General features: G+C 42.5%; 1 protein-coding gene across 3 annotated transcripts in view; it reads right to left on the bottom strand.

Moving 5' to 3' along the window:
- P2RX7 (purinergic receptor P2X 7) overlaps window positions 1–17,988 on the bottom strand; it is a 44,027-nt gene that overhangs the window by 20,683 nt on the left and 5,356 nt on the right. For 2 of the 3 annotated variants that reach the window (XM_006135168.5, XM_006135169.5), the window contains exons 2-8: window positions 17,077–17,209; window positions 16,054–16,125; window positions 13,081–13,153; window positions 11,916–12,012; window positions 7,920–8,000; window positions 7,168–7,297; window positions 968–1,098 (exon numbers count right to left, since the gene is read on the bottom strand). In XM_006135168.5, the coding sequence (XP_006135230.1) occupies window positions 968–1,098; window positions 7,168–7,297; window positions 7,920–8,000; window positions 11,916–12,012; window positions 13,081–13,153; window positions 16,054–16,125; window positions 17,077–17,209 (717 nt within the window). The remainder of the gene's footprint in view (window positions 1–967; window positions 1,099–7,167; window positions 7,298–7,919; window positions 8,001–11,915; window positions 12,013–13,080; window positions 13,154–16,053; window positions 16,126–17,076; window positions 17,210–17,988) is intronic. The other variant, XM_075898602.2, reaches the window with a different exon arrangement.

The raw sequence follows: 17,988 nt of genomic DNA, 5'->3' as shown, positions 1-17,988 counted from the left end.
TGTAAAGTGGGGGCCTGGTCCATGGCTGGGGGCTCCTAAGCACAACGGTAACTCCACTCAAATGCACATCGTAATAAAAAATGTATGAGAGGATTTGAGGGGTCAGGCTCAGAACATCATTGGCACAGCTAGGTTCGCAATCACAAGCGTTGTTTCAGAAAGGAAGACTTGTGTTCCATACTCAATGGAGTTCTAAATGATCCATTTCATGGAACAGCTTGCAGGATTGGGACCTTAATTCACTAGAATTGTGCACACAGCCTTGGAAGATGCAAGCACAAATGACCAGTTTCATGCATAAATGGTTGTTTGCGTGTGTGATAAATCTATAGAGCCTTGCAAATCAACAGATATCCGCAGCTCATTTTTATGGATATTGGATGCAGATACAAATTTTATATTGAGAGCCCTGCAAATTTTAGGATATCTGTTTTATATCTGTGGGCACCTACATCTGTGGATGTCAATGTGCATATCCACAGCACATTTTTTGTGGATACAGATGCAGATACAAATTTTGTATCCACACAGGGCACTACGAATCTAACTGATAATGCACAGGCAACCACAGAAATTGTGCATGCAAGTAAGGCTCATCTGTACAACAGCAGCTATTATAAAAAAAGAAAGATCACAATGGAAATTTTGCAGCCTAGTCAAGAATAATAGCCAAGGCTCCAGCGCTCTAGCCACAACCCCCTTGGTTTCCACCCATTTGATCCCATCTCCACATACATATCAGTCTGTAAAGTTTGTCTGTAAATGGGTGATAGGGGAGGGATCACATGAGGATTACCTTTTGTGATCCTTCCCTCTGGGGCATCTGGCATTGGCCATTGTTGGCAGACAGGATACTGGGCAAGATAGATCTTTGGTCTGACCCAATATGGCCGTTCTTATGTTCTTATTCACTCAAGCAATACAGATAATACACTTTGCTATGTATTATTTTAAAAATATCGTCTACCTGAAGTTGTAACCAGGGTGTTCAGTTGTTGTTTTGTCATCAAGACGACGAAAACTGTATTTTGGACTGCAGCGGTGGAACCATTTGTCCAGGTTACAATCCCAGTTAATCTCAATGCCCATGATTCCACCCTGGACAGAGAAAGGGAAAACACACTTTAAATGAGATCAAGAGCAGGAAAAAAGGCTGTGCAGGGCTTGGTTCTGAAATTGCTCTATGCACCTAATTCCCATTGAAGTCAATGGAGATTTGAGGGTGGCCCAATGGCAAAATCATATCATAAATACACTAATATTTAAGGTATATTCTTACCTCTAGCAAAGACTTTTTAAGTGACTTAATTAACTGCATATGTAACCCACAGACCTACTGGGTGAGGCTCAGTGGCACTTAGACCACTTATAGAAGCTATATCTACACTACAGAGTTTTATTTGAAAAACAGCTGTTTTCCCCCCCAAAAAAACCTTCACTTATATCTATACTGCAATCATGTTCTTTTGAAAAAAATAGAAAGAACAGAGGGGTTTTTCCAATGTTGGTAAACCTCTTTCTATGAGGCAGAAGCCTTTTTCCAAAAGAGCTATTTCAGAAAAAGGTGCATGTGGACTGGGAAGAGGGAGGGAGTTCTTTCAAAAGAAGAGGAAAGAGGAAAAAGCACAGGTGCCCTGGTGGCCACTCTGTCCATATAAACACAGCTTACATGCGAGAGAGTGTCCATTCAGTCTGGACACTATCTTTCAAAAAAGCAGATCGCTTTTTCGATGCACTTTGGCAGCGTGCATGCTCTCTTTTGGAAGAAGTTTTTTTGGAAGCTCTCTTCCGGAAAAGCTTCTTCTGAAAGAAGCCTGCAGTCTAGACGTTGCCAGAGAGAAAGAGTGAGTGTGCTCTATAGCCTTAGCTGATACCCAGCTGGTTTTTAGTTCAAGCTGTAGAGGCTTATGCACTAAGCTCCAGAGGTTCTAGTTTCGGTTCCACTTGTTAGCATTACACACAGATCAAACTAGTTAGAAGCTAAAATTCTTTCAAATACTGAAGGCATCTCTTATTTTTTGGCCAGTTTTCCATCCTAACAACAAAAATTCCAAATTTGTCATTTTCTGTTGCCATTTCATTCAATTAAATAAACGATCTCAAACTAATATCTCAGACACAAACTCCCATTAATTTTGCAGGAAATCTAGGATCCAGAGCTGAATGTTGCAACTTAGATGGTATTGCCTACAGAGACCTCAGCAGAACTAGGTTCAATTTCTGGCTCTGAGCAAGTCACTTCATATCTGTGTCTCCATTTCACACATAAGTAATTATTAGCATTGTTGATTAATCACAGTTAATTATTTTTTTTTAAATTAGTCACAATTAATTACAGTTTTAATTACACTGTTAAACAATAAAATACCAATTTAAATGCATTAAATATTTTGGTTGTTTTTCTGCATATTCAAATATATTGATTTCCATTTACAACACAGAATACAAAGTGTACAGTGTTCTTTTTATATTATTAGATTTGATTACAAATATTTGCACTTGAAAGTGATAAAAGATATACCATTTTTCAATTCATCTCATACAAGCACTGTAGTGTAATCTATTGTGAAAGTGTAACTTAAAAAATGACATTTTTGTTACATAACTGCTCTCAACACCACCCTCTGCCTTAGGTGTTGCTTCTATGCACCCCCTTCCTTAACCCTCGCCTCTTCTTGCCCCTGCAGTACCCTTGTCCTGCCTCTTTCCACCCAATTCCATCCGCTCTACTGAATGTACCCTCTCCCCACTCTTCTCACTCTCTCCTGCATGCTGCAGAACAGCTGATCATAGCAGGTGGGAAGCACTAGGAGGGAGGGGAGGAATTGATCAGCAGGGTCATCAGTGGATGGGAGGCAATGACAGGAGGAGAGGAGAGAACTAACTGCTGGTGGGTACTAAGCACCCACTAATTTTTTTTCTGTGATTGTTCCAGCCTTGGAGCACCCACGGAGTTGGTGCATATGCACAATCTAGTTAGTTTGACTAACTACAGCAATGAAGCTGCAGCAGCTCGAGCTACACAATGGGAACCTGGGTATGTGTTTGAGTGGCTAAGCCTGTGCTGGCACGACTTCACTGTTACTGTTATCTGAGCTAGGTGGAGCAAAGCTAGCAGAGCTCTGTCTGCATGTTGTTTAGTCAAAACTCTGATTACAGTGTAGGAACACCTCAGAGCTGGTCTACACCAAAAAGTTACATCATCATAGTTACGTCTCCCAGGTGTATGAAAAACCCATACCCATGAGAGACATAATTAACCCAACCTAATCCCCTGGGTAAAAAGAGTTAGGTCAGTGTTTCTCAACCTTTTTTTATAAAGTACCCCTTTAAAAAAATAGATAAGTACTCCTTTTTCACTTTCACCATATCTGTCATGATTTTATAGACCTCTATCATATCTCTTCTTAATCTCCCCTTTTCTAAGACTGAAAAGTCTCAGTCTTTTTAATTTCTTTAAAATTAAAATTTCTTTAAAACTTTAAAATCAGTCTTCATTCCTGTGATGGAGTGGACCAGGCCCCGACAGAAGCTGGAAACCTTGCTGCACGCTGCCCCAGCAACAGGCGCAGAAGAAGGGTTGTCTAAGCAGGATAGAATAGTGGCCTCTGCAGTGGCCAATTAGGACACAGCAGGCCAATATAAAAGAAGCTGCTGGGCCAGGGCCTGGCAGTTCCAAGCTGGAGCTCAACCCAGGCGGGCCTATGGGCTGATTGGGAGAACAGCAGCACTCCGGACAACTCTGAGTGGAAGCTGGACTTCAGACCTGGTCAGAACCAGTTCCACAGGCTGAAGACTAGCCTGTAAGCCAATGACATCATCTTGCAGAACCTTGGACAGAGTCCAGAATGAACCTGACCACAAAGCCTGAGAGAAAAGGCTGGACTGAGCAGCTTCCTGAGGAAGTGGCCCAGGGAATGTGACAGCAACAGACTTCTTTGATATGCAGCAGGTAACTGCTACTTACCGGGTCCCTGGGACGGGACCCAGAGGAGTGGGTGGGCCTGGGTACTCTCTATCCCCCAGCAGCCACAACACAGGGTAAGAAGAGGCCTGGTCCCAGGCCACATACCAGACACTTCGTCTCGCACAGACAGCTGGGCAGAGTCTACAAGTCTCCCCTCGGCCACAGGGGTACTCAGAAGAAGGGCAGAGCCCTTTATGTACCCATTCCAAATCCCTAATCATTTTGTTGTATTTTTTTGGACCTTTTTCCAATGTCAATATATCTTTTTTCAGATCAGGTGGTATGCTGTATTCAAGATGTGAGCATACCGTGGCAATAGAGGCAATATGATATTTTCTGTCTTATTCTCAATCTCTGTTTTAACGATTTCTAATATTCGGTTTGCTTTTTTGACTGCTGTTGCACACTGAGTGGATGTTTTCAGAGAACTATCCACAATGACTCCAAGATCTCTCTTGATTGGTTATATAGCTAAATTAACTATATAAACTACTAAGCTACAGTTCATTTTCAAGTCTGACACAATCAACTCAGGATTAAACAAAGACTGTGAATGGCTTGCTAACTACAAAAGCAGCTTCTCCTCTCTTGCTATTCACACCTCCAGATCAGCTACTAGAAGAGGGCCTCATCCTCCTTGATTGGATCCACCTCGTCATCTCTAGCCTGATTCTGGCCTGCATATTTATACCTGCTTCTGGAAATTTCCACTACATGCATCTGATGAAGTGGGTCTTTGCCCATGAAAGCTTATGCTCCAACACTTCGGTTAGTCTATAAGGTGCCACAGGACTCCTCGCCGCTTTAGCTAAATTAGTTTCCATCATTTTGTAAGTATAGTTGGGATTATTTTTTCCAATGTGCATTACTTTGCTTTTGTCAACATTAACATTCATTTGTCTTTTTGTTGCCCAATCACCTAGTTTTGTGAGATCCTTTTGAAGCTCTTACCAGTCTGCTTTGTTCTTAACTATCTTGAACAGTTTAGTACCATATGCAAATTTTGCCACCTCACTATTTACCCCTTTCTCCAGACCATTTATAAATAGGTTAAATAGGATTGGTCCCAGTGTAGACCTTTGGAGGATACCACGAGTTATCTCTCTCCATTCTGAAAACTGACCATTTATTCCCACTTTTTATTTCCTGTCTTTTAACTAGTTATCAATCTATGAAAGGACCTTCCCTCTTATCCCATGACAACTTACTTTATTTAAGAGCCTTTGGGGAGGGTCCTTGTCAAAGGCTTTCTGGAAATCTAAGTAGACTATAGCCACTAGATCCCCCTTGTCCACATGTTTGTTGACCTCCCTCAAAGAACTCTAGCAGATTAGTAAGGCATGATTACTCTTTATGGAAACCATGTTGACTTTTCCCCAACACATTGGCTGCGTCTAGAGTGGCATGATTTTGTGGAAATACTTTTAATGGAAAAGTTTTCCCGTTAAAAGTATTTCTGCAAAAGCACATCTAGATTGGCATGGATGCTTTTTCGCAAAAAGTGCTTTAAAAATCATTAAAAGACATTAAAAAGTCAGTGCTCTTGCGCAAATTCAAGTGGCCAGTGTAGACAGCTGGCAAGTTTTTGTGCAAAAGTGGCTGCTTTTGTGCAGTCTTGCCAGTCTAGATGCACCCAGGGTGTTCATCTGTGCATCTGACAATTCTATTCTTTACTATAGTTTCAACTAATTTGCCTGGTACTGACGTTAGACTTACTGGTCTGTAATTGCCAGGATTACCTCTAGAGCCCTTTTTAAATATTGGAGTCACTTTAGCTCTCTTCCAATCATTAGGTACACAAGAGGATAATCCTGGTGACTTGTTACTCTTAAGTTTATCAGTTTGTTCCAAAACCTCCTCTAATGACACCTCAATTTGGGACAAATCCTCAGATTTGTCACCTAAAAAAAAGGGCTCAGGTTTGGGAATCCCCCTAACATCCTCAGCTGGTAAGACCAAAGCAAATAATTCATTTAGCTTCTCTGCAATGTCCTTATGGTCCTTTAGTGCTTCTTTAGCATTTTGATCGTTCAATGGCCTCACTGGCTGTTTAGCAGGCTTCCTGTTTCTTATGTTCTTAAAAAACATTTTGTTATAACTTTCTGATATTTTGGCTAGCTGTTCTTCAAACTCCTTTCCTTATTAGGGATAAATATTGGTTTATTGAATAGTCAAATAACCTCATGAATTCTTATCGGTTAGTCGTCTATTCTATAGTGCGTGGGGTGGGGCTGGCAGCCAGTGCATTCCCAACCCCAATCCCAAGGAAAAGATCCTGTGCTTCATTGAGGACTAAATGAAGAATTACTTCTCCCCTTGGGTGTTCCAGAACCAGGTGGTCCAAGAAGCAATCATTTAAGGTGTCAACTTTCTCTGCATACGAGGTGTCCCGAGATGATGTGTACCCGAGGTGATGTGTACCCAGTCAACATGGGGATAGTTGAAATCATCCCCCTCCCCACACTATTATTGAGTTTTTTATTTTTATAGCTTCTCTAACTTCTCTTAGCATTTTATAGTCACTAGCACTATCTTGGTCAGGTGCTCAATAATATATCCCTACTGCTATATTCTTATTATTAGAGCAAGGTATTACTATCCATAGAGATTCTATAGAACATTTAGGCTCATTTAAGACTTACTTCATTTGATTCTACATTTTCTTTCACATATAGTGCTACTCTCACCCAAGCACAACCTGTTCTGTCCTTCCTATATATTTTGTACCCTGGCATGACTCTGACCCATTCATTGTCCTCATTCCACCAAGTTTCTGTGATCCCTATTATATCAATATCCTCCTTTAATACAAGGCACTCTAGTTCACCCATCTTATTATTTAGACTTCTAGTGTTTGTGTATAAGTACTTCAAAAATGTGCCACCTTTTAGCTGCCTGGCATGCATGGCTTTGAGTGCCCATTAACGAATCCTAGGGAGAGGAAAAGTACATGTTAACTGACCCGAGAAGACTGTGTAACTAATTACGACAACCATGTCCAAAAAGGAGTAAATAAGTATGTGGCCAATCCTGGAAAATGTAAAGCATCCTCAATGCTCATTAAATTCTGTGGTGTGGAGGGTGCCCTGCCTTTCCCAGGATCAGCCCTTAAAACTGGACAGTGTTTAACAAGGGAAATGAAAGAGAAATACTACAGAGGTATGCTAGTACTGACAGGAAACAGAAGTCATGCCACAGACCTGAATTGCCATCTCTGAAAAATTTTCTCCTGTTGCTTGGAGAATATCTCCCAGCTGAAAAATTGGGCAGTCTGGTGCAGTTATCTTGTTGAATGTGCATGAAATATTCAGTTTTGGTGAAAAATTTCTTCTGTAAAGAACAACCACAAATTATCTGAAAACATAAATGTGAGCTCTGCTGTGACAAAGCATCTACAGATGTCATTGAAGGGCTCCCTGCTCATTGCTTTCCCTGAACCAGTATCAAACATATTCAGTTTACTAGTAGAATACTAGAGGGAAAGAGACTTTGTAACTATCAGCTCCGCTAATTCAGCTTGCGGTCTAAAAGTCAAGTTGGGTCTTTTAGCCCTTGGCATCATTGCCAGTAACAAAGGCTTTATAGATTGAATTATTCCCTCAGTGACATCTATACAACCCAATTCCTTTAAAATTCTGCCCTCTGTGACACTTAAGTTAACCTGTGCCTTCAGTGGTTTTACCCAGGTGTAGCCAAATAGAACTTAGTAAGTAAATTTTGTTGCCAATGCATGGGAAGGTAGAGAGTCCACATTGCTATCCTATTGGTTCCTGCAAGGTTAAGAGTTACAAAGAGCAATTAAAACTGATTTTTGTCACTCTGCATAGCAGATACAGCCCTAAGTACACAGAGAGGTTGCAGACTTAGTGAGTTAAGAAGGTGCTTTAGTTAAACATCTGGTTTTGGAGTAGGACCATTCTTTAAAAGGAGATGGATGAATGTTTGCACTTACGCGGTGTGATTAAATTTTGGGAAGTGGATATTGTTCTTGATTAGCACTGTGAAGTTTTCAGCACTCTTCAGAATGGCAGGCCTAAAAAAGGAACATATCAAGCACAATGAAAGCTTTTAAAACTTCCTTTTGTTAAATCCATCAATTAATACTACACTATTTTGCTATTACCTGAAAAACTGTCCGTGGGAACATGATACTGAGAATAATGAGTTAGATGGCTCAGGAGGTTTAGAATGGAATACACAGCTTTATTGGCTTTATTTATAAACCTAAGTTGTCAGTTTTCTGAGAGTGAGGACTATCTGTTATAGTTGTTTGTATAATAGCTACACAACAAACTCTGTTTCTGGCTGAGGTCCCCAGATGCTATAGAAATCTGGCCATTGATAGGTAGTGACTGATGTTATCATGTGATGGCTCTAGATTATGGGAAATTAGTTGGCGTGTGCAGTGCAGTTCCCAGTAGACAGATAGCTTTTCGCAGGTGCTTAAACCACATTTGGCACAGATTATAAAAATGAGATGTTGAACTACACTCTCCTTCATGGAGGTGGCCCCTCCCTGTCAGAGTTCTGTCACATCAGCTGGATCATGTGAAGGAGGCTTGCTCTGTTACCACCCAGGACATCCCTGTTTGGTAGAAAAAACAGAGGAATTAAGTTTCCAGCATTGTCAATCTGGCACCAGCACAAAATTAGTTTGAAAAATAATTTGAGAGAGGATGTCAGCCAACATACTGGCTTTTCCCTTTCTCTTTTCAAAATAAGCCAGGAGAGCTTTCATTTTCACTGAGAAAGCCCCTAAAGGTGGCCAGAAATGATCACTGAAGCTGTAACCCATCCAAAGGACACTATTTCAGAGCATCTGCCTTAGCACATCATTGTATTAGCAGCAATGTCTGCGAGCCAAAGACTTGCAAGGACTGGAAATACTTCAGCATGTTGACACACAGTGTCAATTGCCCTTTTCAGCATGTCTCCCAAGCATGATGAAAAAGCAGCAGTTGACTACAATCCAAATTTAAACATTTTGGGATATGGTGCGAACAATTAAAATTTCTAACCAGTCTTGTATGTATAATGGTCAAGACAAAAATAATGTATGGTGAACTTTAAAAAACTGAAAATAGAGGAATAAAAAAATGTAAGCTGCTTGTATAGCCAGGACAGACCTTGGGACCTCTTCAGATCTCTTCTATCAGGGTGCTGCAAACATTTGTCTTTTGGCCAGTTTATCCTGATCACTTTGCCCAGCATTGCATCTGTATCTGCAAAAATGAGCTGCAGATATCCACACTGACATCTGCAGATGAGGACATGCATGGTTATCAAGTGGATAACTGCAGATTTGCAGGATTCTAGAGGTGGATGAGGATACCCAAAGATATAAAGCAAATATCTGTGGATTTGTAAACTCTACCGATTAAGACAAAAGAAAGGGATCCTTGTTGCCTAAAAGTTATGGCTTGGGTTCAGTTTCAACCCATCACAAAAGGGAAGGAAAGGAAGGTGCCCTTTATAATGCACCGAACTTCCTGCTCAAGGGAACTTGCACAGAAAAGCCAAATGTTGCCTGTGGGTGTAGCTGAGAGCCAACATTGCTTTGCTAGAAGTCAATATTTGAATGCACCAGGCTACAGACTTCTACACAGGTTGCTTTTCTTATTCATCCAAATTGCAAAGAAATCCTCCAAGTACCCATTTAGTGATTGCTATGAACTCCTTCCCTGCCAGTGGATTTTGTGAAGGATTCTCATACAAGTGATTTGCCATTTTGGCTCAAACTATTGGTTCATCAGTTTTGGTCTCTTGGCAAGGACTAATCATTGATGTATTAGAGGAAAGTAGGACAACAATATGAGCACTATGCCAACTGTGCAATGTAAATAAAGGCAAAATCTCTTTCCTGCTGTGTACAGTCATCAGCTTGCACAATGAAATATTTAAAAATATTTCATATTTACTAACATCACACTTAAACAAAACCAAGAGCTTTAACAACTTGGATATTTATTAAGCTGCTCTGCATAACTGTTCAAAGAGTGGAAGAATTTCCATTTTTATGTGAATTTGGGGCTCAACCTTGCAAGGTGTTCCCTTGAAGCAACAGTAATTGAGAGTACTCAGCAACATACAGGCTTGGAACCCTAAGATGGAATTTTCAAAAGGGCTTAGCTCCCAGTGAGAATTTTACCACTGACTTCAATAAGAGAAACATAAAGCTAGTCATGGAGGCCCTCTATCAATGGAGCAAAGACAGTATGGCCAGGTTCCCCTATGCTTGCCTCCCAACCAGGAGGGTCTACCTCTTGGGATATGAAAGTTGTGTTTCCTTTGCCTATTTAGTTCATCCATCTCTGCTGGAACTGCCAATAAGAGGACAAATCAGTGTTAATTCCACTGCTGGGTTTTGTGGTATAGACACATCAGTTTAGCAGGTGGCCTATTCTATTCTCTGTGGTTAAGCCTACCAAATCATAGCCAGTGTTAGTGAAGGGAGAAAAAAGCAAAACCATATAATGGTCTAAATTAATTGCTGGTGTAAAGTGACACAGCTCTAAGTCAAAAGAGCTGCACCAATTTACTCTAGCAGAGAATTTGCCCTGCATATCTTTTCTAAGCTTTAAGGTCTAATTTATTACACAAGATCCAGGTTCTTGCGCACATATCAGGGACCACGGGGAGCAATGTGATATCTTGGGGCCTCAAGTGGAGAATATTTTTGAATTGCACATTGTGAGGGAAATGAAAGGTTTTATTAAAAAATATTTACATTTTTGCCCGATACAGATGAGTAACTGTACATTAAAGTGAAATTCTTATATTATAGAACACTTTACATTCATGGATTAGAGGTTTAGAGATTAGAAAGTAGAGGTTTTTAAAAAAAGAGATATTAGGTCCCCTGTAGTCTACTCCAGTATATTTTATAGAGTTTTGTTCAGTTCAGTTTTACATGTTACCAGCACTAGGCTTCCACCACTTCCACAGCAAATGTTTCCTATGAGACTTATCAATATGGCTCCACCAAATTTTCAGCCATTAAAAATGCATCACAGACCATAGAATCTGGTCTCTTCTTGTGAAAGTTGGTCTTTTGTGCACTTTTTCCCTATACCATACAGATTTATTGGGGGAGACCAGCATTTTTGCAATTGGGGAGCTCCTGACCCAAAAGGGATTTGGAAGGGTTGGGGTCACAAGATTATATTAGGGGGAGTTGCAGTATTGCCACCCTTATTTCTGCACCGCTGCCTTCAAAGCTTGGTGGCCTGAGAGTGGCAGCTGCTGACTGAGGGCCCAGCTCTGTAGGCAGCAGCACAGAGGTAAGGGTGGAAATAGCATACAAAGCCATCCTTACTTCTGCATTGGTGCTGATGGTAGCTCTGCCTTCCGTGCTGGGCTACCAACAATCAGCAGTCATTATCCAGTTGGCTTGCTCTGAAGGCAGCACGGCTGCTAGCAGCAGTGCAGAAGTAAGGAAAAAAGTACTGCAACCTTCACACAAGTCCTTTTTAGGTCAGGGCCCCTACAATTACAACACCATGAAAGTTCAGATTTAAATATCTGGACTAATGAAATTTAGTATTTTTAAAATCATATGGCAGTGAAATTGACCAAAGTGGATCACGAATTTGGTAGGGCCCTAATTATTAGGGTTGCTACATTTTTCTGTGTCATACTCATTATCAAAATGTCTGCAGAGAATCCATGATAAATCTGTGACATCTAGAATTGTTCTCATGACCACAAACTGTGATGTCACAAGCTTGGCCTTATTACTTCACTTCAAGATCAGAGAGAAGAAGCCAATACAAGCACATTGTTGGTAGTTAATTTATAAAAATAAGAGTTAATAATATTAAGAGATGGGTAGGAAACAACTGTTTAACAAACAAAGATTCCACGGGCCCTTTAGGTGCTGAGTAACCCCCCTCAGATCCTATTGGTTTGCAGGATCTAGCCTTTAGTGATTACATACACGTTTACTTACACTGGGGCACCTTTCATTGATTCCACAGGGCACCACGCAGCAACTTCACAGGTTTTAATTGTTGCATTATATTTCACACATTTTCCTGTCTGAATTCCTGTACAGAGGAGAAGTTAGCTATTATTGAACTCACAAAAATGGTTAGACTCCATCCTTTGGAAAACACAGTTTCAAAGTATTAATGGATCTCTATACACAGGTAGAACAGACACCTTAAAATCAGAGTATAAGTTTTGATTTTTGCAGCTCTTTGCAGGATGAACTAGCTGTAGGAAGGGCTATCAGATCCACACTTCAGCTACACACAGACAACGCTCAACTCCTCCTCTTACCCCTCTCAATACTGGACATGTCGGATGTGGATGAAGGAATTAGAAAAAATTAGAAGAATACCTACATCTTCATTAAAAGCTTAATTCAACAACATAAGCAAATTAAAGCATGAGTGTTCTGCTACAATACTCTCACAGCAGATTATGGAGTGGCATCATGCATCCAAAGAAACATAGGCTAACTATTATACCGTTGGAAACAACTCCTATTGGCTATCTGTGTCTTAAAAAGGTAGGACGTGGCTGGCTCATAAACTTATAGACTTTCTGATGGTATCAGAGACAACATAGCCTTTAAATAGTGCTTGATCTTTCAGTCACACATCAAAACTGTCACTGCCTTCAATGTGAATTACACTGGTAGAAAGTAATTAAGTCAGAACTGTCACTGACTTCAACATGAATTACACCTGTAGAAAGCACTGCAGGAGTGGGCTCTACTGCACTGATTTGTATCCCCTCCTCCTACTTTCATCCTCCCTGTGACCTCCTGCCCATTCCCACCTGTTGTTAAAGTTCTCCACAAACTGGAAAAAAAATCCAGGTGAGTGAATTTTCATGTCATTCTTCTTGCTGCTCCTTTTGTTTCGGACTCCCACATTTGTCTTTATGCCTCCCTCCTTACCACCCACTGTGCTTGGTGGTTCATCTCCCTAGTCAGAGAGATGCATACACAATTGCCAGTAGGAATTGCACCAGTATATCTCAGAGCAGAATTTGATTCTAAAGTTGCAAACTTTCCAAGGATGACACTCCACAATTTCTAATAATTATTAACCAAAAGACAGTTGCATTTCACCACCTGCTACAAGTTTTAAAATTTAAATGTGTACCATTGCTCTGGGAGTCCGTGTGTCCTTTTATACAACTCACATCTGAAGAGCAGATAGCTTTGGCAATGGGGTACTGAAAAATAAAGCAACATAAAAGACTATTATAGCTATTTACCACTCTATTGCTCTTGTAAAATGTTCTATACAGAAATTACAAACAGTAAGATGAAATCACATAGTGAAAATAGAATACCAGCTTTTGACAAGCTTAGATGTGACCTGTAAGATACGGCTATGTCTAACAGTGGCATGGAATTTACTTGTCTATTTCACACTCATCAAGAATAGTCTGATATGTGTTTTACATATGTTTGTTTTAAAAAAATTAATTGAACAGTTGATACACACTTGTATATTCAGAAATGTGCATGCATTTGCATGCTCTCCTTTCACATCCAACGATCATAACTGCCTGTCTAAATACCCAGTTGCACGTGCAAATGCCTGACTTGAAAAGACATGTGTGGTCTCTCTGTTGCAATGAAAGTGGTTAAAATGGCATGCATTTTTGTGTCTCTGTGCCTCAGATCGCTGTCCATACAAATTTGGTTTTTATGTAATAAATAATTGCTGTGTTTATCTTGTACATCAAAACTGTAAAACAGAACAGATCAGATAAAGAGGCATGGATCCCTTTTGGTTTTTAACTTCCACTGGTTTGCAGTAACATTTCTGTTCTGATCCCTAAAATTCTTTTCCATTTGGCAATCACTGATTCTCACCTATCATATGACATGCACGCCAGTCTTACAGTGGATTGTTTAGTTTCTTGTTTGTTAAGAGCACATACATACTGCAGCCAATGACAGTCAACTAATTTCTCGGAACTTAGGTCTCTTTTAATCTCTATATAGATTTTAGTGTGTGTGTCTGTCTGAGAGTCTATTTGTTGAAAAAGTCCTAAACGGTAAGAGCTAGGGCCCTCAAATTTGGAATGCAGCTTCCTCTTCTCCTAACTTAAGCCACGCTGTGGTGTGGTTCTACCAGGACTACTGGAAGCCCCAGGAAAAGGACAAACTTCCATAACGTGCAACGGGAGGGGCTGCTGTTTGGACAGTTACCGTATTTTCCGGCGTATAGGGCGACTGGGCGTATAAGACGACCCCCTATCTTTTTAATTAAAAGATAGGGTTTCATCTTATACCCCAGCGCCCTTCTGCCTCCTTTGCTCCCGGTGTCCCTGGTCTGCTGGAGATGGTCCCCAGCAGACCAGAGGCACCGGGAGCAAAGCCGCCAGGAGCGCCTGGGCTCCCCCCCGCCGGAGCCCCTCCGCGGCTTTGAAAGCCTCGGGGGAAGCCGGCGGGGGGGCATCCCAGGCGCGCATGGGCTGCCCGCCCGCCGGAGCCCCTCCGCGGCTTTGAAAGCCTCGGGGGAAGCCGGCGGCTGGGCATCCCAGGCGCGCATGGGCTGCCCCCCCGCCGGAGCCCCTCCGCGGCTTTGAAAGCCTCGGGGGAAGCCGGCGGGGGGGCATCCCAGGCGCACATGGGCTGCCCGCCCGCCGGAGCCCCTCCGCGGCTTTGAAAGCCTCGGGGGAAGCCGGCGGCGGGGCATCCCAGGCACGCATGGGCTGCCCCCCCGCTGGAAACCTCCGCGGCTTTGAAAGCCTCGGGGGAAGCCGGCGGCGGGGCATCCCAGGCGCGCCTGGGATGCCCCCCCGCCGGCTTCCCCGAGGCTTTGAAAGCCGCGGAGGGGCTCCGGCGGGCAGGCAGCCCATGCGCGCCTGGGATGCCCCCCCTGCCGGCTTCCTCCGAGGCTTTCAAAGCCGCGGAGGTTTCCGGCGGGGGGGCAGCCCATGCACGCCTGGGATGCCCCCCCCCCGCCGGCTTCCCCCGAGGCTTTCAAAGCCGCGGAGGGGCTCCGGCGGCGGGGCATCCGGCGTACAAGACGACCCCCGATTTTTGGGGGATGTTTTTTAACTTCAGAGGTCGTCTTGTACGCCGGAATATACGGTATGATATGAGAGTGGCCAGTGGGGGCAGCGAGCCCACAAGGGAGAGCTATCCTGCAGAGTGTCCACTAGGAGCAGCCGTAACACCAAGGGAGTGGCCAGCAAGACTGAGGCTCCGCCATCTTGCCTGCCAGCATATCAAGTAAATAGCTCCCCTCCCCCACACCTTTTCTCACTCCCAGCCTTTGGTCATAGCATGGAATGGGGAACAACAAAAGGCCCCTGGCAGCTGGGGAAGGGGCAGGAGGGATAAGAGTGACCCTTGGTATCTGAGAGGAGATAGAAAAGGAACCCTGGAAGCCAGAGGGACTGGGGAGAGAGAAAAGGATCCCTGGTAGATGAGGGGAAGGCTATTAACGGTGATGCTTATTGGTTAACCGATTAACCTTTCACATCCCTATACCAGATGGGATCTCCTGACCTAAGCCTCATTCCCCAATCTTCACTGTTCCCTCTCCCCAACCCCAAGGCCCTGTCCAGAGTCCTGCACACCCTACACCACCAACCTCCTGCGCTGAAGGAACCAGACAATTCCAGGTAAGTCTGCTACTAACTATATAAATGAATGCCTAAGAGAACTGCAATTGGCTACAAATGTTGACTATGTATAAAAGAAAAAGACCCAACCATGATCCATTTTAGAATTATAATCCCTGCAAAGAAGCTGGTAAAAATTATCTAATCCATATTTCCTCCTAGTTACACTTTATACTAGCGGTGAATCAAAATGTGATGAACAAGAATAAATGCATGGAGAGAGTATGACCCAAGCTCAGGTTTGGCTGCAGGGTCTTTGGTGTAAGACCAACACAAGTTGATTCATTGAGAAAAAGCAAGAGGGTGGAGGGGGAAAAGGGAGTGTAACTAGACTAGTTGTAGCACGAAGGCTGAAATAAAGATGCAGAGGAAGACAATGTTCACTTGTACAGAACTACCATAGTGATGAACCATTAATTAATATTTGAGGCTGCAATGGATTACTTTTGCCAAGGAATGCTACATTATACAGGCAGGAAATCACTTACCTCAGGGCAAATATTTTGAACCTGGTTTTCTGTTGTAATTATGTTGGTTATCACGAAAAAAGAGTCTATTCCCTAACAGAAAGAAAACAGAAATTAAATATTATGTGCAACATTCTGATACCTGTCACTCCTGTGTTAATCCAGGGGGACATCACTACAGACAAATGCCCTTGGCTCTAGTCTCACTCAGACCTGTTTAAATCAGGATTAGCTCCATGTTCTTCAAGTATAAAACTGGTGGACGATCAGGAATAATTTTACTAACTTCAGTGAAATTATACCAAAACTGATTTTTTCCCTACTGTTAGTAAAATCTAAAAAGACTTGTGGTAGAAACACTGAGTTTCTTAAAACTCCACAAAAAGAAAATTTTAATATGACTTTTTCCATGCTTAAAAGTTAATGCTTCCAATTTACAGCCTTCTTAATTCATGCCCACAAATACCACTGTTTCTCTTGTTGATATGCTAAAGCCACTGGCTATGTCTACACTGCAGAGATTTTTCAGAAAAATGGTTGTTTTTCTGAAAAAACTTCACTTACATCCACATTGCAAATGCATTCTTTAAAAAAAAAAATCAAAAGAACAGAAGGGTTTTTCTGACATTGGTAAACCTCTTTCTATGAGGAAGAAGCCTTTTACTGAAAAAGCTCTTTTGGAAAAAGGCGTGTGTGGGCAGGGAAGAGAGTGTTTTTTTGAAAGAAGAGGAAAAAGGAAAAAGCACAGGTGCCCTGGTGGCCGCTCTGTCCATATTAATCACAGCCTAAATGTGAGATAGTGTCCATTCAGTGTGGATGCAATCTTTCAAAAAAGCAGACTGCTTTTTCAAAGCGCTTTTGTTGTGTAGACACTCTCTTTCAGAAGAAGTTTTTTCAGAAGAGCTCTTCAGGAAAAGCTTCTTCCGAAAGAAGCCTGCAGTCTAGACATACCCACTAAGCAATAGGACAAAGATACAGACTGGCAAAACAACTACACATGTCTATGGAAGTCAGACACTGCACTGATCTTAAAATGAGACTCACCTGCACAGGAATAGTGTATTCTGCTGTGTCCCAGATCCTTGAGTCAGCCTGAACCACACCTTTTACTTTTGTATGAACTGAGCTGATCACAGAGTCCTTTTTCTGATACCGTTTATCAGTGACAAGTACATAACTAACCAAACAAAATGGAAAGCACAAATTAACATACTGAAATGGACTGAAATGACAGTAATTTCTTGGCACTATTATCAGAAAAGTTATACTGTAAATTAAAAGCTCAATTAAAATTTGTAACGAAATTTGAGATCTTCTGTGTTGAATACAGTTATCCAGTCAACCATTTTAAGCATGAGATCACTTTTTGAATTTAGGTGCAATCCAGGATCTACCTCAAACCCAAATACCCTTGCCCCTGCCTCCTTTGTGCCCCTTCTCTGAAGCCTTGCCCCTGCTCTCTCCGTCCTCCTTTCCTCCCCCATCCTCACTCACTTTCACCAAGCAGGGGCAGAGGGTTGAGGTGCAGGCTCTGGTCTTGAATTAAGGGATTTGGAGTGTGAGAGGGGCTCTGAGCTGAGCTTGGGGCAGGCAGTTGAGGTACTGGAGGGGGTTCTAGGTGCAGGCTCTGGGAAGGTGTTTGGATGTAGGGGTGCTCGGTGCTAGGGCAGGGACTAGGGATGCAGGAGGGGGTTCATGACTGGGGTAGGGCTTCAGGATGTGGGCTCCAGCTGGGCACTACTTACCTCATGTGGCTCCTGGGTGGTGGTGCAGTGGGGCTAAGGTAGGCTCCCCCTTGCCTTGGCCCTGCACTACTCCCAAAAGCAACCAGCAAGATCTCTCCAAAATCATAGAATCATAGAGCTGGAAGAGACCTCAGGAGGTCATCAAGTCCAGCCCCCTGCCCAAGGCAGGACCAATCCCAAGTAAATCAACCCAGCCAGGGCTTTGTCAAGC

This window comes from Pelodiscus sinensis, chromosome Z, assembly GCF_052426305.1.
Source record: "Pelodiscus sinensis isolate ZL-2025 chromosome Z, ASM5242630v1, whole genome shotgun sequence".
Lineage (NCBI taxonomy): Eukaryota > Metazoa > Chordata > Testudines > Trionychidae > Pelodiscus > Pelodiscus sinensis.
The sequence above is the reverse complement of the archived record's forward strand: the minus strand, read 5'-3'. Positions and strand labels throughout refer to the sequence as shown.